We start from the raw sequence: 22,419 nt of genomic DNA, 5'->3' as shown, positions 1-22,419 counted from the left end.
TGAACCATATCTTTTCTATTTTGTGCAGGTTAATCAGCAGAAGAACTCCTAGCCATGAAAAACCCTATAAGGACGTTCCAATTTATCAGTGTTGTTTGTTTTCACCACTTACCCTTCAGGGAAGAACTATGATCAGATAAACCATGCTTAGGTGACATTTCATATACTGAGTATTTTCTGTAAAGTGTGAAGTAAGTGTGTGGTGCTACTCACTTCTGTATATGTGTGTAAAAGACAGCTATTATGCCACATATCATCATTGTCATCATCATCATCATTATTGTGTAATATACCTGTATAACTTATACTCTGACTGAAATTGAATACATTTTTTGCATTATCAGAGGGGAGAATATGTGGCTAGGGAAAGACCAGTTAAAAGTGACTGAGTGCTTTCAAAGCTGATACGTGTTTCTGAGAGGTGGCTTTCCAGGGCAGCGGAGATGTATTTGGCAGGTCAGCAGAGAGGTCCCAAGCATGTGTGTACCAGCTGCTTTCTTTGAAGTATTCCCAGTCGCGTAAGTCCTCTGCTTGCTCTGGACCACGAGCAAAAGGGATGCTGAGTTTTGCAAGCCCTGTGCCTGAGCGCAGGATTATTGCATCCTTGGATGCCACAGCAGAGCCATCAGTCAGAGCCTCAGTGCAATACAACATTGCATCTCCCACACACCCACGCAGGAGATTGGGAGACCTAATTTCAGGTCTGCAAGCTCTGACAGTGTCCCTTTCAGCACTGTTGCAATTACACCTGTTACACCACCACCCTTTATTCCCACTTAATGTATTGTGGCACTTGCAGTGGTGTTGCAAGAGCAGCTGACAGATCCCCTGCCTTTGCAGATCTGCTCCTGTCGGGTTGCAGGTGCTTGCTAATCGGGTAACACTGTTGTTTTGGTTGCACTCATGTTTGTCTCTGCTAAATGACAAGCAGTAGCTTGTACTCTGCTTTCTGGCGCTTCCCTTTCAAGCTTCACAGTTGTACTTGCCATTTCACCTCCTGAGTGTATCAAAGTTATTCTCACTGCTTTGTGATATGGTGGCAGTTCAATCACGGGGAAGGATGCACAGTGGCACTCCCCGGCAGCGCCTGGCACCCAGCAGCCCTCATTAGCCTGTCATGGAGGCAGCTCCGAAATCCATGGGAAACAAAGGGCAGTCACCTGAAACTGGTCCCAGTTTGGTTTCTGCTGTTTGATCTGCCAGCTCCACCGGGGGAAAACAAGTTATGCTGGATGCCAAATATTTTCGAGTCCACTCCCTTCATGCCAGGAACACTTCTAGTTGGGAGCCAGGGAGACAACTGCAGGAAGAGAGGAGCCCCCCCCTCTCCAGCGGTGGTTGTTTCTGTAAATCTCGCTCTTACTAATGAGCCCACGTGTAGACGAGGTATTGCTGAAACACAGAGACACTGATCATCGGAGGGACTCAACATGAAGATCTCAGCACCAAAACCACAGGCTTAAGAGAAAGATTTCTCATTATATAGTCATGACCACAGCACAAGACCAGGGTTTTACATATTCCTCCTGTTAAACAAGCTTGTTCACCAGCGTCTGAAGCCCAGAGCAGCTCCAGCTCTCCCAGGCAGAGCTCTGCCCGCTACACGGTGCAGCCAGGGCTCGTTAAGGCTCTCACTGCAGGACCTGAGCTTTCATGCAGCTCAGGTGCTTGGGAGAAGACCGTCTAATCAAGGAAGGGTACAATTAATAGATTGCCCTCGTGCTTGAGATCAGAGCAACTAATCTTGCTAATAATACAATTTCCCGCTTTGTCACAGCTAAAGGACATCTCATTTGGTGCAAGTTGGAAGAGCCTGCGTAGTGCTCAGTCTCTGCACACAGAGGTGGTCTCCAGTTAAGCCCAGCGGCAAACCTGAGGAGACTGTATTTCCTAGTGGGTTAATGTGCAGCGCCAAGTTTCCAGCTGACTTTTGCCGTGCCTCAAACATGGAGCTGGGAAGCTGCCACAGAATGCAGCCAGGCTAGGGCATGCTGGCATTGCAGGGCTGCTTGCTGTATGAGTTTACTTTGCTTACTTTAGAAATCTTATGTACTACAGATCAGCTGCCAGGCTTAAAAGATTAAATATAGGGAACATGGAAAGGTACAGTGAAAAAAAAACTCAGATAGAAGTCTGCCTCTTGGTAGGAAAATGGGAAACAGCACGATCAGTGGCACCTTTTGTTGGTTTTAGCGGCAGTTGGAGCTGCAAGGCTGAGAGTGAGGGTAGGAAAGGAAGAATGTGACATTAGAGCTGATGCATTTACATATCTGATCTACCAAAGATCCATGTTCTGTGTAAGAACTCAGAAAGAAAAACAATCCTACGTATTTAAAACAGAACTAAAATAATTAATTAGCCTTGTTAATCTGGCATATTAAAGAAATTCTATAACTCCAAACCAATCAGCTCTCAACACATCTTCATTTAACACCCTATGGGCATGCAGAATGTCACCTTATTGGGCTGTAGAAAATAAAGATATATGGCAGCCTCTGCATGGGCACAAAGATCACACCGGGCAAAGCAACGTGCCCACAAAAGAAATGAACACAACTGTGATGATGTCTAGAAAGTGTTAAAAAGCATGTGGCTGGGAATGCCAGAGTAAAGTAGACGGAGGAAAAGTGCACACAAAATCCAAGGGAAAGGGGGAAACCTTTTCTAAAAGGAATGATAACAAGACAGATTGGATGCATACTTTGAAGAGCTTCCAACTAGAAACAATCACAAAAACTTCAGAGTGGTAAAAGCTGGGAGGTGAAGGTAGAATGGTGAAGGGTCTTTACAGGAAACATAGGAGCAAGTTCAAGTGCCACGAGAAGACAAGCAATGGTCATAGCTAACCATGGCCACGCAAGCAAGTATGGGACCAGAAAACTCAGGAAATTTAATATCAAGATTAAAACTTGTAATGTCAAACTTTAACTAAAAGAAGCATTGCAGAAGAGCACAGACAGCATAGCTTGTACCATACAAAACAAGAGACTACTTCATAAGAGTGGAGGAGAGGAAGAGGAGCAGGAGAGGTACCAGGTCTTGCTTTGACCCTCAGGCAAGATCACAGACAGTAGGAAGAGACCCCGTTCTTCCACAAACCATCTATTTTAGCAGGATTTTATCAGCTACCAAATGACCAAGGGATGCTCCAAACCAGAGCTCCGGCTGGGTGTGAAGGTGAAGACATCAGCCCTAGGGAGCTCAGGGCCCTCTGCAAAGGGACAGGGACCCTTATAAATTGCTCTCACTTGACGCAGTCCTGCTGGAGGCTCCAGCATGCACAACAGGCACCACAGCTGAGACTGAGTCTTGAAATAACCTTCCGGAGTGCTTTGAGCCAGAAATACTTCACAGCGTTATTGTAGGCGCAAGAGAGTCTTGCAGGAATGAAAGCACCCATTGATGATGTGCCATGTGGGGGCGGGCAGTGATCAGAATCTCAAACCAAGGAGGACATTGAGGCAGCCAAGAAGATACAACCCAAACCTCAGCAGAGCCAGATGTCAATCCCAGACAATTTAATTATGTCTGGAGAAACCAACCAGAAAGGCAGTGAAGCCTGCTGATTATAAGCAACAGCGAACAAGCTGAGAATTAAAGGGGTAAACAGGGAAATTTAGAACTTGCAAAGGAGGTTGAAGTAGGTCAGTGTGTTCACACCCAGGAATGCAACTCAAACCACTTACTAAAGAAACCGCACTGCTCAGATACAGCATAGTATGACAATTAGAGCAGTGGATGTAGAGAAGGGGTGAGAGAAATGATCTGAAGCATTTACCAGCATTGCCATTTAGTATTTCCTCCTCCTTTCCCTTCAACCACTACGATCAGGCTCATGCTGCAGACCAAAATGTAGCAGTAAATAAACAATAGGACTTTGTGAAGCTATGGCAATGACTGTAAAATGTTCCATGGTTTCTGGTTCCCACCTTCACAAGTATCTATTTCATTAGAATGGCCATATTTTTACTCTCGAACAATAATCTGTCAAACAGTATGACATTTGTTGATGTGCAGCACAGACTTAACATGCTTGGTGAAGCTTAGATGATGATCAAGTGTCTCTGCTTTTGGAAAGCTGCTAAACTGAAAAAAAGTCATTGAAAGAGAGCAAGATGTCCACAGGGAGCAATAAAGAAAGGAGAAGTGCTGTGTCACCCCAGAAATACAGGCTTGAGTAGCTGTACCCTGTAGCGAGCTTCACAGGAGGCACAACAAGAACAGGGAACAAGTTTGGAAAGATGTGTCCGGCCATGTAGGTCACGTGCAGTTTTCTGATGGTCATCTACTCACTCTGCAGCATCCTAGTAGAAATTGTTCCTAAACTACCCTACTGCCACAGAAAAGGAATAGGCAGGGAGCAGCACCCTGGCAGGTAACTGTGAGTGCCTTTGGAAGTAGGTTGAAAGTTTGGAAGAAGAAGAATGTCAATTCAAAATGATAGCCAGCGTGCCACCCTGTAATTAGTGTGTTCAGCTTGATGAGATACAGTCAAACGATCTGGAGAAAGCAGAAGCCTCCCATGTGAACACGATGAAGTCTAATGTGCTGTGTCTCCAGCAAAAAGGGGAGAGTGGGGAAAGAAACACAGCCAAAGAGGAAATACTGTAACTAGCAACAAACCCTCAAAGTAAAGGATGGTGTAATCAATCCCCCTACATATTCCTGACATGGACATTCAGTCATTTAGGCAGTAGTCATGGAAAGTGTGGACACAGTATTTCCCACGATGCTGAAAAGCAAAGTGTGGAAGGGGGAGTGTGGGAAAGTGCTTTGCAATGATTCTGCTCACTGACATTGAAATGGAGAGAAAACATCCTGAAGTCCTGAGCTGGACAGTGAGAAGGACCTCTGTGTCCACCCTGAAAGGCAGCCAGGTAGGGGCTCTTTGCCCCAAGGCAGATGACTGAGGGGCTCAGGTCAGCAGCGCTAAATGCCTGCTGCTCCTCATGGCATCCTGAGTGCTCCAGCAAAGATCACGCCCAAGTACCCTAGTAATGCTCCCAAGTAAATAACTCATATCTAAGCACAGGAGAGCTGTGGAGTTAACTATTTACAGGCTTTTAACGTAAGGCTGTGACTCCTGGATACCACGGCTGGTTTGGGTCCAATCTGCTCTGGGTGATTTTTAGCTGGGATTTTATCACAGCCTATCACTGTCCTTTCTAACTACCAAAAATCTGACTTCTGAAAGGGCCTCCTCCATCTGTCTCACATCTTACTTTAATTTACTAAGTTGTGCCATATCCCCATCTGGCAATTGGCTGGAGTTTTGTTTTGTTTTGTTTTCTCCCCTTGAGTTATTGAAGGAGACACAGAGCTGGCTGAGTACATTAGATCATTATATGTCTCTTAAAGTAGTTGCTGGATTTATTTGAATAGGGATTAGCAAGATTAAGAATGTTTTCTTTAAATGAATATAGTAGCCTACGATTTTCAAATGGTAATTTTTTTGTCCATTATGTTGATTTTTATTTAAAGGACTTTTATTTTTTTACTACAGTATGAAGAAAGCAGTTAAGTATTGCTGCTGTGAAAACCAACAGGTTTAGAATTTTGTTTGAGACTGTGAAACAACAGATGCACAAATCCCGTTGAAATTCAATTAAAATTGACCTCTCACCCCTGTAAGTTGATTGAAAAGCTCATTTATAAAACTTCCAGAAGTAGCTTTATACACAATTAGTATTTCCTATCAAATATTTTTCATACAACTTCACATATTTTTATTTTGCGGGGAGAAAAAAAAATGGAAGGGCATTCTTGGCACAGCGTCACTGACATGGAAAAGTGCTTCAGCTCTTTCCTCATCAGTCTTTGTCTCTCTGAAGTCCTACACTTCAGTTTAGCTATCTGGCTATCACTGGTGTTTGCATCAACAAAGTACAAAAGGAAACCTCAGTCTAGTTTGTCCTTCTGTCACCTCATTTCCACCTCCAGCCATGTCCATTATTTTATCCTATGACCTTCCATAAAATAACCGAGCTTCTGCAGCTCTAAGGAGCTTTAAAGAAGCTATACAAGTTTCCTTTATCAGAGGGGAATATTTGGATGAAGAGCTGGCTAGTCAGGACCCCATGCACTTTGTTCCATCAGCTTCATGCTCAGCACATCACAGCTGGCACAACACCAGCAGCTGGTGTAGGCTCACTGTATCTGAGGTTGCTCCAGCATCTCCTAGCTGTCCTTGTGTCTAACTCAAGGAGATGAACATGGGTTAAGTCATTAACTTGCTTTCATATGAACCCTGGGAAAGTTAAAGATGTGCCACTCCTTTCTCCTTCTCATGCTTGTAGACTTCATGCAGGTGTTGACCCCTATACAAGCCCACTACACTTCGCTATTTATGCCCATCCATCAGGCTTTAGCCGTGCTTGGCATTGACCCTCTGACACAGAGCAGGTCAGCGAGCAAGCGCTGACAGCATGCAGCCCCCTTGTACACGTGCTGGCATACGGGTAAGCTAATGCAGCCACTAACACCTTGCTTCTGCAGTGGCATTATCTGCGTGTTTGCAGGCAGGACCGAAGCTGGGCTGTCAGAAAGGAACGCTTAATTATTTGCTGCCTGTCTCCTGCACAAGGTTCTGCATCAAAACCACAGGATTTTATTCTTCTTGCTGGAGGGAACAGGATGGGGGGAAATGAAGTGCTTAAAAACCCTTTTCTTTCCCAATCATGCTGTGTCTGCCCAGATTATTTTGTCATTCTCTGTGCACACTCACTGGGAGAAAAATAGTAACAATAACAACAACAATAATAATAACTTAATGAAATACTGTAAAGGAAAACTAATTAGTAAGTGTTACAGTACCCCTTCTGTGTGTTTGCTAAACTGCAGAAGCAGCATTCATGTCTGTGTGCTGATGGTAGGTGAGTAATGAGAGCTCAGCCTCCTCTCAACATATAACTACCACCAACCTTAGAATCTGTAAGGAGTAAAATATAAAGCATTCAGTAATTTTTTGTCTCTGGATCTTTGTGTATATATCCTCATACATGCAGATACTCCATAGCTAATATTTCTGTAAGAATACAATACAACCCATCCTACCCCAACAGTTAAAGTGAATTGTAGCTCAGCAGCAATACTTGCAAAGGCTTTTTGATGGACTCTTCTCTGCCTCTGAACACATCTTTGGCACCCAAGTCCTCAGAAGAGAGGCATTTACAAGTTTGGGTCTGAGGAGTTATCTGGTGCATGCTCTGTATCTTTTAGGATCTGTGCGCTTGCACATCACTGCACATCTCATAAGATCAACTCTGCTGTGCTTATGCATTCACAGCACAACTCCAATTCAAACTCAGCTCCTTGTATTGACAGGAGATTGGCTTTGGGGTGTCTTATCTACAGTAATGCTCACAGTTTGCCTTGTCTAGCCAAGAAAACATTAAGATGTCTACTGTTTAAGTCCTGGCTTCCTTTCCTTAATATGAAAGAAAATCTGGCATTTTATGTCAGGGCAGGGATCTATGTGAAAATCTTTGTCAAAAATTTCCTCTCCCTCCACTGATGTGCAGTGTGTTGCCTTTGCCCTATCCAAGGAGGGACTGTACTTCAGCAGTGCTGCAAAAATTTAATGCATTTTGAGAAGATTACTCTAAAAGTGGAAAAAAGAAGTTTGAAAAGCACATTGAGGTGTAAGCTATTACGTAAAGGTCCACTGTTACTGTTTTTACTTTATTAGTCATAATTGTTGATAATGATGAAAATGCTTGCCTGGCTTCAAAAAACTCATTCTCTCTGCTGCGATTCAATCCCATTTTGAAGGCTGAAGTCTTCATCCCTCCAGCTCTGTGCTGATTAACTTTGAGTTTGCTAAGGAAGCAAGACTAATTCAATCCATCAGTTGATTTTCAGTCCAGGTAACCTCAACAGTTTTTAAACTCACCAGCCAATTTAACCAAACGTGACAGAGGGCCAAAGACGTCCAAGATCAAAATTTCCTGTGGGTTGCATGAAAGCAAGAAGGTGGATGGAAAAGACCCTATTAATGTTCCCAGCTGACGGAAAGGGTACCGTGTGAGCTTAACTGTTATTACACAGTACAAAGTCCTCTTAGGTGCTCAGCCTTAAGCCATGAATCTGTAGAAAACCAGGTTTCACTGGCTCTTGTTTTCAAACACTTCTTTGTTGTTCTCTCTTGATAGCAAACCCAATAACCTTCTAAGTAAAGATTTGAATTGCAGATGACAATATAGCCTGCGCTAGCATGTAAAATTAAACCTTGATATTATTCATAGCTCACCAAGCCTACAGGGTGTGGTACGGCTTTACTTGAAAGCTGCCAAGGTTTCCTCATGGCGGTATGTCCATTGCACTGTTTTCCTGTGCAGCCGTAGAGGTGTTCTGAATACTGCTCTTTATTTATCATTGCCTTCGCTCATTCAGGCTACCTCTCTGTCCCCAGCTCAACTCAGTTTCTCTTTGCTTTGCCTTGTTATTATCTGCTGTGTACCATGCATGGTATAGGGTCTAGTCCTTGACCCCAGCAATACTGACTCCGCACTGGGACAAGTTCTGGTGCCTGTGAAGACATACGTGTGGATTCAACTGCAGAAGGAAGTTTTACATAACAAAACTAGAAATTATACCTAAAGCTCCTCTGGAAAGTGGTTACCTGAAAAAGAGAAATTTTTTCTTTTTTTTTTTTTTTTCCTCTCTAAGGGGATGGTATTCAAAGTCCAAATCTGTTCCTTTTCCCATCCTGTTAACTTCAGTTCACGAAGCATGAGCCTTCTCTGTGCTGGGAACCAGTTGTGGGGCAGCCAAACTCACTTCTCTCTGCCCTCTCCATTTTGGAGGTGACTAGAATTTGCTGAAATTAAACCTAAAACTAAAAGGTTCAGCAAATATTAATTTGTATTTTATAGGAAATTAGGTTGAACAACATCGCAGGCATTTTTTCATATCTAGTTATAGTCTTAAAAATGTCACAGCCCCAAAGTTTGTAGACACAGCACACTCTAAACGAACAGGGGAGAATGATTTCAGAAAGTAAACCGTAAATTCACACACAGGAGTAACCCCTGTGTGTCTGGACCGAAAGGCTCAGCACAGCGTGTCTGTGCTTCCAGTCAACCAGCCAAAACCCCTTCGACCCCCAGCCCCCCCAGTAAGCTGCTTGCACAGTCCTTCAGGACGCCCTGCGTTCACTGCAATTATTCACCGAATAATTCCGAAGAACTAATAAATGTGAGACAACCGTGACCTACTCATGGACGATTACCAGAGGAGGGGGAGGGCCCGCAAAATTGATCGCATTCATTACTCGCTGTCACTGGGAGCAATCACCTGGCTCCGCGCCGAGCGCCGCTGACTCGCGTCCCACGCCCTGACGGAGCCGCATGTGCTGAACAAGCGGAGCGTGCAGCGGTGCTCGGCCGGTGGCTTCGGCTCCCGCATGGTTTCAGCCTTAAATCAGGAGATGAGAATGACACTAAATATCTACTTTTCCGTGGCAGCTAATCGGCGGGGGAAGGGTTTCCCGGTGAGCCACAGATAGAGCTCCTGTGGCCGCTGGCGATTTATCCCCTTCCCATCGCTATCGACAGCATGAAATGCCGCCTCTTGAGCCGGGGTTATCCAGCCATTACGGCACATAAAATATTGATGAGAATTAATGGGGGTGGGGGAAGCTGAAGTTCCTGTAATTCCGTCATTCCGGCGGGGCCATAGCACCGTGCGGGGCCGGGTGGGGGGCGGGCCCTGCAGTGCGCCCCCGCGGCACTAGGTGGCGCAGCAGCGCCAGTTTTGCAGCGCAGCCCGGGCCGCTGCTCCCGCCCCCGCCCCCGCAGCGGGTCGCGGAGGTGCCGGCTGCCCGTGGGCGGCCCGCGGGGCCGGGCTGTGCACCCCCTGCCCTGCCTGACCCCCCTCCCGCCTTCACACCACGAGGGTGACTTGCAACCGCAGCGATCGCACCTTAAAGATCAGATGCATCTCTTAAATACCGTAGGGGAGCAGACCATAAAGGCTCGCGCGGGTGTGTAGGTGGCTATTTTTCTTATTGCCATTGCTGGCATTAGCTGTTTGCTTTGCAATTGCCCTCAGGAACTCTACGTTCTGTGCAAGACAAGCAGTCCTCTCTCCAAAAGAGATCACCCAACAACTGGGTACAAAACTTGTCTCATCTCCTTATTGAACAAAACAAGATTTACATTTAATAGTCCCATGGGGAAGCACCTCTCCTTTCAATTTTATGTCAGCCTATGCATTGGCTGTTTTACTACATGAAGGCAGTTGCCACCTATGCAGTTAAGCTACGAGGTATTTTTATTAGGAGTCTGTTCTCCCTTTTCCTTGTGTGCAGATAATACCTGTTTGTGCTAAAAGGAGTCAGAAGGGGAAAGGTGGAGGCTCCAGGATCCAGTTTTGGATCAAACAACCAAAATCTTTTAGGTCTAAGTCAAAAACACTGATCTCTGGGCAGGCCAGTAAATTACCTTTCTATTTTTTGTAAGGGAGTTACGGTTATGGTCATGTCAATAAACTCCTCCTCACAACTGCAACACTATAGCTTATCCCATTTTAGGGATAATGTTTGTTCCCACACCATATCTAACTATTAGACCGAAAGAATCAATTTAAGTTGGAGATTGCAACCTTTACAGTTTCATCTGAAGATGATATCCAGACTGCTCTGCCCTTTTAGTGCCTGGGAATTGCAGAGAGCTGATGGCAGGAACACTACTCCTCTCTCCTACAGCTGCAAGACAGCATATAAGGCTCTGGATGCTAATGGTCATGATGTGACCCCCTTGGAGATGTATTATGCGTGGTCCCCTTCCTTGGGAGCAGGTGAGCCCATACTGCTGAAGCGTGACTTCCAAAACACAGCTTTCACTCAGGAAGTTTTGCAGAAGCTTTGAGCTGTTTCCCTCCCTTTAATTTTTCTGTCCAACCTTGCAATATGCAGTCCTTCCCCCTCTCCCATGCCTTTTATGAGGTGTTGGTGACAATCCCAAAATGACCTTCCCCTGGGAAACTCAGCATAACTGTTCATCAAAGGATGGGGCCCTATCGAGTCCCAGACTTTGCACCTGGCGGTAAAAGGCAGCAGTAAGCCTGAGTAGGCTGTGCACATACACTAACCGGAGGGTGTTTTCAGAGTTGGAAGAAGATGTGGCAGCTCCCAAGTCCAGATTATTTCTACCTTCAGCACAGGACAGGGCTAACATGAAAAAATCCTGCTTTCTGCTGGTGAGGGCTTTTAGCAGGTAAGATGTATTATGCTCATCCCTGGCTAGTTAAATAACACTGGCTCACTCTGTATAAGCCAGCTTATACTATGAATGAAAAAAACAAAGCTATGGATCGTGAAGCAAGTGGGAATGGATAATCAATTTTTATCACCAATATTGTGGGTAAGACCAGTAACTCTGAGTTATGAAAGTCTCTGCTCTGAGCAGATGTGTCTCCTTTCCGAGCAGTCTCATTTTAGCCCAGCTTTAACAACAGAAAAGGTGTTGAATTAAACACATTAAAACAAACCAAACGTTTCTTTTCATTGTCCATCATATTTCTTTTTTAAATATAGGAATGTGAAATCCTCCCAGGTGGGCTGGCCATGGGAGGCACAATAACGATGGACTAGGAAAGCCTTTCAGCTTTACAGACATGGGTTCAAATCAAGCTTAAGTAAGTGACAGGCGAAATGGGGCTATTGATTTCAATCTAGTCCCGTTTGGATACAGCAAAAACTCGGTGCAACAGTGTCTTAGCGCTTAAAGGGATGCTGTCAGCTGAAAGATAACGCTTCTCCTGGAGAACATTTGCAGTGTTATTTATAACAATTGAGATTACTGGACCGGTTGAGATTACTAGAGCTGAAAGACATCGGGGAGTAAATTTACCTCCCCCCTTTTTGGTAGGTATGTTTACTTTGTACATTTGGCAGTGCTTTCTGCCAGACCTGTGCCCTAAATCTCCTTTCCAGTTACATGGCAGAGCAGACACACATGCAGTGATGCATGTGTGAAGGTCAGGCTGAGAAACATGCTTTTTTCCTTGAAACTGGTCTGTCAAAGAAAAAGATTCACATGGAGCCAAAAATCCCCTGATAGCCAGGAACCAAACTGCCAGGCAAGCGTTAAGATCTGCCTGATTTTCCCTTCTGCCCGTGCACCCATCTGCCCAGCAGCCCATCTTGGAAATCCGCTGAGAGGCTTTGGCTACCAGCCCTGCGGCAACCTTCTGTGAGCCCTGGTGGCAGAGGAGGACAGTGCTGCCATCCAGTCACATTACATGGGGCAGGTTCATCTCAGGGGAGTTTACAATGCAAGTGCTGATGAATCCAGGCCTGGGTCAGGAGGCCTGTGGGGGAAGATATGCTCTTTTTCTGCCTCGTTCTGCACATGAGTAATTTTGTGTCATTCAGGCTACACCTTTGGTTAAGGTCTGGTACAAGCAAAAGTGAAAAAACTGGTCTTTGGTTCATGATGGTCAAGGACATATTGCATGAGGCACTAAGAAAGCCTTATGCAAGACAAAATACAACTGTGGGGCTGTAAAATCTACCGGGAGGGTCCATAGTCAGGTGTATTCCCTGAAACCCTTTGTAACTTCATTTTGAAAAGCCATGAGGTATCAAATGGAGAGAAGGCATATCAACAGCCTGGGATGGAACACTGGGCAGAGCTGGCAGTCCTGCACAATGTAGTGCAGTGCCACACAGAGCCACGAGTGCGCATCCCAAAAGCAGTCAAGCCCTGCCAGCACCATCATGCCAAGGGCAAAGCTCTGCACTGATGCTGCCATGCTGTTCCCCACCACAGAGACATGCCAAGTCCAACCAAGGAGGTGGGTCCTGCGGGCTCTGCTCTTGCAAGAAGGCCCTAACAAGTCCTTGAAGCAAGTGTGGTGGCCGAGGTTGTGTTCCCTTGCAGTCAGCCCTTGCCTGAGAGGCGGCATGAGTAGAGCTGTAAGTGGGACATGCTCACAACTCCATCATAAACTTGCAAGATCAGACCTTAAGGATCCCATTTCAAAAGCCCCCAGCACGCACCATCAGGACTTGTTTTTTAAATACTTTGCTGCTCTTTTGGGTAAGTCAGGTCCAAGGGGCTCAGGAATGAGCCCAGGGAGCTCCGTTTAAAGCCTGGCCTTAACGGTGATTGCTTCATGCCCGAACCTCTGGCCCAAGGTGACTGGCTCAGGACCACAGCAGGACTCAGAGCCAGGGTTAAAAGGCAAGAGTTTCTTGCTCCCACACTGCTCTTCTACCTTTCTGACCCTGGCTCCCAGTGCACCTCTCCTGCGACCATTTAAAGACAAGGCAAGGCTCAGTGGAAGACTGTGCAGCTGCCCATTCGGTTTCCTTACATCTGGGGATTTGTCAGAAGTTCAGTATCACAAAATATAATTTTGAATGATTTTGTAGTTCAGGTTAATAAACTGCTTACCATCATAGGGGAGCTGAATCATGCAATACTCCACTTGCTACAGTGGAGCTTTTTCTTAGCCATGTATGTAAAATGTGCAATTCAGAATGATTCTCAATAGCCCTACATTTCCAGATTCACATTTTTAATTAAATGTAATTTTCTTTCTTTTGTTTCTAAATGGGCACGCAGTGTCATTTAAATCTCACAGACCTCCATGACTGGAACATCTCAAGACCACGTAGCTGCAAAGCTCCACTGCTGCTGCAGAGAAAATATCAGAGAACAGTGAAAGAGCATAACTTACACCAAGCAAGCTCTCTATGCAATTTTTTTTTTATTAAACTACATGGAAAAACATCTTATCAATTAAAAGTCTCTTCGTAGTGACCCAGCTTCAACATTTTCTGAAGATTATGTTCATGCCTTATTTAGCGAGGCTGTTTATCAGTTTAGAGGAGGAACTGAGTGAATGCCCTCCCTGAGCCTGGGAGAACTAGTATGAGTATAAAAAATTTGCTGGTGGTACTGTCTCCCGCACAGTACGCAGTAGTAGTATGCAGTATATACATGTGTAAGAAGGCTGGACTCCTAATGCTGTTCTGAAAACTACCTTAAAACACATGCAAGAATACGTTTTATAGTTATATAGATATATATTCTGGTAGTTACAGTGATGCTGTGGAAGTCAAATACCTAGTGATGGAAAAGATCCCTTTCGGTGCCTTAGGCTGCTGAACACTGTATGTGTCTCCTCTGAACCCACCATTTACACTAGTTTGAGGCAAGGAACATCGTTTAGGATGTTTTTACTGGCTGTCCTAGGTGCAATCCAGGCACAATGAGTACAGGGAGACTGCTGATTTACCTTTCAGTAGTGTCCTTTTGCTTGGAAGATGAAGAGGAACCAGCTTTTGTTCTGAACCCTGCTCAGCCCTTCACCCCGCGGTAGTGATGGGAAATGTGGCAGCTCGTCTGCCCGCTCCCATTTCTTCCTGCAGGCACCACGTTATATATCCCTCACCAGCCTGACCACAGCTTTCAGAAACATCCAATAAATCAACAGTTAAAAGGGAAGAGTAGACATGGGGAGCAGGTGCTTATTATCTGTGCATCTCTGGAGAAGAATAACCCACAGTGTATTTCCATGCCCATTTGAAATGGAATATGACCATGACCCTGCAAGTGGCTCTGCTTGAATTGTTCCTGGCATCATGTTTTACTCCTAATATTTTCATTGTCTGCCTCCGTCAGTTTTACCTCCCACTGTAGCATTAATTTTGTATGTGAATATGGAGGCTGCACTTTAAATAATACAGCATATGCTTTTTATTTGCCATGTAGAATAATATTTTTTTGGCTGATTTATGTTCCACCTGGACAAAATTATTTTTATGATGGGTTTATTTCATTTGCTCCCGCATCTCCAAATGGGGGCGGAGGGAGAGAAATCTTGTAAACCACCAATAATGACGGACACAGAAATCTGCTTTGAAATACAAATTTACTGCAAAAACAGATTCTCTCTAGCCACATAAATGAAAAAACGCTGTTGTAATAATTTTAAGCTCACGAATGCATGCTACTACTGGAGAGAGTAAGCTTTAGGCTCTTGTGTCATCCCTTACATAATGCTGGGAATATGGATAAATTCACTGACAGCTATAAGCTATTCCAGTAGAACAAAATTACACATATGGCTAAAGCATGGATTTAATTTAGCTCTTTTCAGAACTTCAGCAAGAAACAAAGCCAGGACAAAAACCCTGTGGTCTTTTGGTTTGCAGATTTGCCACAGAACTTCATAGGCTAAGCTGCCATATCTACCTCATTTCCAGTTTTCACAAGGACTGTAGAAAAATGTTACTTGCCATTGAAACAAGTTAGTTTCAAACAGATAATGTGTGTTTCAATAACAAAAAAAAATGTATGATGTACCTTGTTTTGTGTTTTACAACCCTGGAAAAGACCATCAGTATTTTTATGTTAATCTATCACCTACAGAAATACTCACTATGAACTTTTATTATTTTTTAAAGAAGCGATATGCAGTCCTTAGCACAACTTTGTTCTGATTTTGACTTCCAGCTTTTGGTGCTTTTTGTAAAACAACTAAATATTAATCATACAGTTCCATAATAGTTGTAGCAGTTGGAAAGCTGTGGTTCTACTTTTGGTTGTAATGGTTGTCTTTAACCATACAACATCCTCCAGCCCAAACCACATTTTAATAGGAGAGCATATAATAAGGACATGTAACGCCTCCTTGTCAGCTCTGAACTGCAGAGCTGGGAAAAGGAGGCTATTTTTTTCAGAGCAGCTTCTCTTTTAATACCAGATGTAACAAGAAGAGATAGGACTTTCACAGGAAAATCCTGCTGCTTCTAGTTGCACCCCCTAACTCCCCATCAGGTGGTAGGAATCGAGGCTGACATCTCCCCCTTGGCATCTTCTGGCAGCAACTGAAGATTTATTGCCATGCAGGCCCTCTAGACACCACACACACACACACACACACACACACCCAAAGCTCTGCTCCAGCCCCTTGTCCTGCCACATCCCTAATTCTTGCTCCACCTGCCAGCATGGAAAACTTTAGTGAAGCCACCTTTCTTCTGCTCCATCATCTTCTCTTTCTGAGCACTGAGAACATTTAACAACATCAAGCTAGGCACTGAAAATCAGGTCACTGGTTTTAAATGAGGAATTTAATCTATAGGATGAATGTGTATTGTATTTGTTTCAGCATCATGCCAGCCCCAGGTCTTTCAAACGAAATCAGAGCTCCCGTTCTTCCCTAAACTCCTCGGGATGAAGGCAGCTCCTGCAGGAATCATAAGCCTGCAGATGGGAAGGGAAAGGAAAACGGTATAAAAAAGCTACAGTAGATGGTGCTAGACAGGTGCAGAAGACACCAGATAGTCATTTGAGGATACCTGAAAGATTTACCCCTAAGCTAAGCGGTTTAGAAAATGTGCAATTTAGATTTATCAGTTCAGAAGGGAGAATCAGATAGAAACAGTTGAGCTAGTGAGATTATTAAATGCAGAACCCGATGCTGAGATGACGCTCACCGTACTAGAGATGCTGACAAAGGGCAAATAGGGTGCTGGCACCCCCACCCATCCCTGGCTGCACCCAGGCCGTCACACAGAAGGCAAGGTGCGGCAGGGTGATGGGAGGAGAGGGGAAAACTTTCAGGCAGAGACCTTCCTTCACCCAGGAACTTCTGGGAGCTTGAGGTGGCACCCTTCCCCCACGTCAGGATGGGGACAGCAGAAGCAGCAGGAACACTGCAGGTTTTGGTCAGAGTGGGAAGTGCAGATGCGTATTTCCTGATGTCAGTCCCTGCTTATCAAACCGTTAATGTCACGGAAAGGTGGCCTTGTGTATTTAATTTTATCAGGCGGAAGAACTCTGATATACGCTGTGCTCAGTTCACCACTCCCATGCAGATTTACTTGGCGTTTTAGCATGCTTGCTGCCTCGCTGACAGAGATTAAAGGCTCTCCTCAAAGCCCCAGGTATTACGCTCAAATGTATAAATCAGGGCTTAATATGTAATATTTGTCCATAAAAATATATCATGGTGGCATTCGTTTGGCTGTCTGCATATTAAATACCGTTACAGAAAGTCACGAGTTTATTGAGGATTATTTTGCTATGCAATTAAAGTCTCCTGCCATGCTAAACGGGCGTCTTCCCTGCAGGAGCGTGGCCAGGGTGGCAGAGAGGAAGAGGCAGATTTTGCTGATGCCTTCATGACTCTGCAGGTGCCCCAGCCGTGCGGTGCTGCGCCAGGAACCCACTCTCAGGCCAGCCCCGGGCTCCGGCTTACCAGCACTGGCCAGGCAGGGCAGGGATCACGGCGGAGATGACACCGCGAGCCTCTAAAGGAGAAAATTGCATGATGTATCACCACTCACAAGCACCCGCCAGAGAGCCATTTAGAGTGAGATTACAGTCTCAGAGGAGACTCTCATGCCTCTCGGTCACAGGGTTACTATGATGATGCAGTTGCAGCTTGTATGCGGGCAGTAGGAGGGATTTAAATGATGGCCTGAAAGAAAAGCTGGATCAAACCTCCACAAACCCTGTTCAGATTAACCCAGATTCCTGAGTCCCCAGCTTTGAGGGACTTTAAATTGGCCAAATTGATTCTTTTCCCTTGAACAGAAGAAAAATGGGAGGGAAAGTATGAAGTTTATACTTTGGCCACAAGTTTACAAGCAGTATTTTTGACGGAAGGGAAACAAAGCTCCCCAAAATAAGACTTTGTGCAGTCCAGAGGTCTTGATTCTACTCACACCAATTCCATATTAGCACAGCTACATGGATTTCTCCGTGTTTGCTGAGATGCAAGGGAGAGAAAATCAGACCAGTGGAACCCCTCCAAGTCACCTGTCTCTGCAGGTTGTACCCAGGTCTCTCCAGGCCTGCCAAGTCCTGGAGAGACTTGCAGTCTTTCCCCCTTCTTTCCTCTTCATATTCAAGGATATTTTTTTCTTTTGTAAATTCCCATTATTAATACAGGAGAAAAAAAAGATGCCTGGGATCCCTGGCGCATCCTTGGAGTGGCTGCAGCCTCATCGTGGATGACTAGACAACTGCCACTGTGCCACATAATGAGGAGCACACATGCTGCACCAGGAGATACTAATGAGGGAGCTACAGCCCCCTTAGCCCTCTCCAGTAAATCCATGTCTGCAAGCCATGTTTTATTTATCAGGCTTATTATGGCAGTGCTAAGGAGCCACTTGAAAAGGGCCGCTGTTGTCCTGGGCACTGCACATCACGGTGCTTGCTCCGACCAGCTTCCAGGGGAAACGGATGAGGCTGGCGAAAGGCAGAGGAGAAGGATGCTGTGCACATGCCATGCAAACACCACCGTGGCAGCATTTATCCCATCGGTTCCTTTATGGTGGGGGAAGGCGGCGTGTCTGTCAGCCTGTTTTGACCTCCTGGTGCTAGCTGAGCACCACTTGAGAGGGATCCCAGGCCCTGAAAATACAGTCACTGGCAGACAGATTGAAGCTGAACTTGCAGTGATTTCCAGGAATGCTTCTGAGGAAGTGAGGACTTGGCGGGCCTGGAGAGACCTGGGTGCAACCTGCAGAGACAGGTGACTTGGAGGGGTTCCACTGGAGTCACCTGCGACAGCCACCTCCCTGCCCGGCATTGTGCCCTACTCCTGCTCCCAGCAGAGCTCTCGTTGGAATCCCATGCTGTTCGCCACGCACACGAAACACTCCTGCTCCTCTGCGCTGAGACACGACGCCACAGAGCTCTTGTGCCACTTCTGGCAGCATGCAGTCTCACTCAGATTTGCATGTGTGATAGGAGGAAAGGGGATTTACGATCCCTGCTCCCTTTTACAAACATCCTCTTCCTCACCCCTCTGCACACCTTCCCAGAGGTTTCTGTCCACTTTGGAGAATCTCTGGCCTCATGGGGGACCAACTGAATCACAATTAAAAGGCAGCTAAGCGAAAGATAGGAGATGAGTAAATCTGTGCAAAAGTTGTATCACAGGTCTCAGCAGGACTCAGACAAATCGGTCTGCATTCCTTTAACATATTAGATTTCTACTTACCCTATTCATTAGCACGTTAAGCTACAAGGGCTGATTACATGAAACTCATGGAGAGGCATCAATTAAGCCAATAAATTTACATACATTCCTTCTAGATGAGAAATGACAGGCTTCCTCAGTTCAGAGTTTGGTACAACTGGACTTGGTTTCAGAAGGAGATAGGAGGAAAGGAGTGTTAAATGTATGCATCTGTACTGCCACCCAAAATGAGGGAAGCAGTTCACAAGTTTGAGAAAAACTGTATGCCAAATAGAAATATAAGGAAATGACTCGCAGTTTCTGAGGCTGAACTATTAATCTGCCGTGTCACATCAACAACAACAAATTACAAGAGGAAATGAAATTCCCAAGAGACGGGCCAGTCCAAATGGTATTCCCAGGCTGCAGAACGCAACACTAAATATTTGCACATATTTATCACTTTTCACCCACACAAGTTCTCATCTTATTTTGCAAACACTGTGCAGCAGAACAACTTCCTAACTGCCAAAGTGTAGCCATTGCCGGTCTGCAACGTGCCAGTGGCACCTATTCCGTGCCAACATGCATCCTGGGAAAACTGTTAACAAAGATGGTTTGTTACCCTGTTGCCACTGAAGAGAGAATTTAGATAGGCCTTGCAAATGGTACAAAAACCCATGCAAGGTGACAGAATCATCTGTCTTTTCCTGAAAAATACTGCGCAGCTGCTAATGTCGCCAGAGGAGACAGACCACTAGCAGCATTGTTCCTACAGCTAGCTTTTGTAGCACTAACCTTAGCGCTACTGTGGCTAAATACTGATGTACAGCTAAGTTAACTGGTTAATACTAGGAATAGTTCAGTAACAGTAACAGCTAAATAGTAATAGCGATAGTTTATCCCTGTTCTTCAGGAGTTGGCCACAGAAAGAAGGCCCTCATCCAGAAATGGCGGAGCACCACCAGCTCTCAATCACTTTAGGGAAAATTAAAGGTTTGTAGCTAATATAGTAACTTATATGTGACAATTTCTTTCCTGAATAGCAGCACCAAATCTATCCAAGCAGAAAGGCATTTTCACCCCCACAGTTCTGGACTTCTACATCAGGAGCGCTCCATCCAGTCGAGGCGTTGGATAAAGACTACAGTTGCATGTTGCCCTTTTGGTTTCCTTACCCGGGCCCCTGTGCTGGGCAAAGGTAAGTGTTTACACCTTCTTGGACTGCCAGACAGACAATATGCAAGCTTCCTCATTGCTCGGGACACCAGATAAGGGGTTTCCAGCTGACGTCTCTTCCAGGTGCTGCACGGCCATGATAATCAGATCATTCTCAAGAGGAAATATTTTAAACAAATGCTGCTTGCCTATGAAGGTTGGTGCCACAAATGGGATCATCTTTCCTTAACAGGAAGGAAAAAAGAAAAGTGCTGTTTCTTTTTCTCTTGTGTGCACAGCCATTGCAATTACATAGCACTGGAGTTAGAAATACGTGCTCCTTTATTTCATTCTAACCAAAGAGCAATCAAACCTACTCAGGCTTGTGTTAATGATATACATTATACGTACCAGAGACATTTACACTGCATATCAAAATCGATCAGAACATAAGGAAGTTAAAAAAAAAAAAAAAAAAGCCGTTTGCCTTATGCTGTGAAGTTTGACTTGAATATGATCTGTCTCTGCCTAATGGGTTAGACACATGCCTGCACAGGCTACAGCACCGCACTAGTGCTACACTAAAGCGAGGTAACATTTACAGTCAAAGGTGGAGGCAGACCGTGTGGCTATATGTGTGGGAAACAAGGAGGGCAGGCAGGGGTGAAAATGATTTTATGCTCAGGTCATAATTTGTGTAGTACCAGTGCAGTGAAGACACGGCACTTCCTCATCTGGTGCTTTTGCTATGACTGCATACTTCTCCCATTTGCAGCTTCAAACTGGGTTATTTCCACCAACCTTTTCTCCTCCCCAGCCAGCAAGTTCTAACCACGGGTACAGCCTTCAGTTTTAATTTGTTCAGTGTTTCATTTTTTTAATTTGGACAGGAACGTTGGACAGTAAACCGATTTCTTGTTCCTGAAGATTTACCGCTTCTTCCAATTTATTGAATGTTCAGCACACACTGTATTTCAATTAAAGGCAGCAAAATTGTTAATGGTGTATTAATGACACAGTGTGTCTATATAAAGATGCAAATGTATGTTGTGGCCAATTTTCTGGCCTGGTGAGATTATTTTCTTCTTCTTTTTTTTTTTTTTTTTTTTTTTCCCCTGCGGGAAATTATCTGCGAACAGACTGAAATTTTATACCTGCCCGTATCATCTCTCTTGCTGCTGCTTAGCCGCAAGTATCGGCCGTGCCCGGGCTGCTGGCGATGGGCGCCCGTCTGCCACCTCGGCTCTCACACAGCCGGTTTGCCGCCCGGTGCCTGGGGAACCGGCCCCCCGACTTCGGGCCGGGCCCTGGGCGGCCGCCAGCAGCCCCGGGGGGCTGCGAGGCTGCGGGGAGCGCCCGGCACCCGGCACGGCAGGGACGGCAGGCGAGGCCGCGCAGCTCGGGCCGGGCTTCTCCTGCCGGCCCAGCCGCGGTCTCCGCTGCCGCGGGCGAAGCCGAGCTCTGGGGCCCCGCGGCGGCCGGCGGCCCCGCCGCCTCCCCGAGCCCACCCGGGACGCGGCCACGGGCTTTCCCCGGCGCCGCGCAGGCCCCGGCGGGGCGGCAGCGGGGGGGGGGCCGCCTCTGGCTGTTGGTTGATCCGTTGCCACGGCAACGCGCCCCACACACAACCCCGCACCTCCCCCTCCCCCCGAGCCGCGCTGCCCCACGTGACCCACGGCTGCTCCACCAGCCGACTCGCCCGTTACCAGGGCCGCGCGAGCCGGCGGCGGGGGTGTGCCGGAGGGGGTTGCCGTTTCCGATTGGCTGCTGCCGAGGCTCGCTGATTGGCAGGGGGCGGCGGAGCCGGGCCGCTGGGCGGGCCGCCGATTGGCTGGGCCCGGAGGTGAGGCTGTGGGGTGACGCCGGCCTCCCCGCGGCCGCTGGCAGGCGGCCCTCCGCAGCCCTGGCCCGCAGACAAAGGCTGTCCGAGGGGGGGCGCGCCCGCTCCCCCCCGGCCCCGGGGCTGGCACGGCGAAGCGAGGCGAGGCGCGGGAGGACAGCGGGCAGCCGCGGCTCCCCGGCGGTCTGGCGGGAGGCGGCGACGCGGGCCGGGCCGAGGCGCCCTCCCTGCCGGCCCGCTCTAATTGACGCCGCGGCACGCGGAGCGGGGGGGTGGGCGGCGTGGCCGTCACGCTCGCCGCGCGCCCGGCAGCCAATGGGCGGCCGGGGCGAACGCGGACAGCACGCGGAGCCCGCGTGTCCCCGCCGGCCGCCCTGTCAATCACTCTCCCCGGCCCCGGCTCAGCGTGGCCGCGCCTCCCGCTCCCCGCCCGGCCCGCGGAGGGGGCGGCTGGCGCCCCGCCGGCTCAGGGCCGCTGGCCCCGGCGCTGG

At 46.8% G+C, this 22,419-nt stretch overlaps 1 protein-coding gene across 1 annotated transcript in view; it reads left to right on the top strand.

The window, feature by feature from the left end:
• MID1IP1 (MID1 interacting protein 1) overlaps nucleotides 1-22,419 on the top strand; it is a gene marked incomplete at its 3' end in the record, with an annotated part of 34,138 nt that overhangs the window by 9,622 nt on the left and 2,097 nt on the right. Inside the window, exon 1 of the mRNA XM_080374345.1 lies at nucleotides 1-22,419. This exon is cut by the window's left edge and continues 9,622 nt beyond it. Coding sequence (XP_080230471.1) covers nucleotides 21,308-22,419 — 1,112 coding nt within the window. The 5' untranslated portion in view covers nucleotides 1-21,307.

Source organism: Falco punctatus (genome assembly GCF_963210335.1).
Source record: "Falco punctatus genome assembly, chromosome: 2".
Lineage (NCBI taxonomy): Eukaryota > Metazoa > Chordata > Aves > Falconiformes > Falconidae > Falco > Falco punctatus.
The sequence above is the reverse complement of the archived record's forward strand: the minus strand, read 5'-3'. Positions and strand labels throughout refer to the sequence as shown.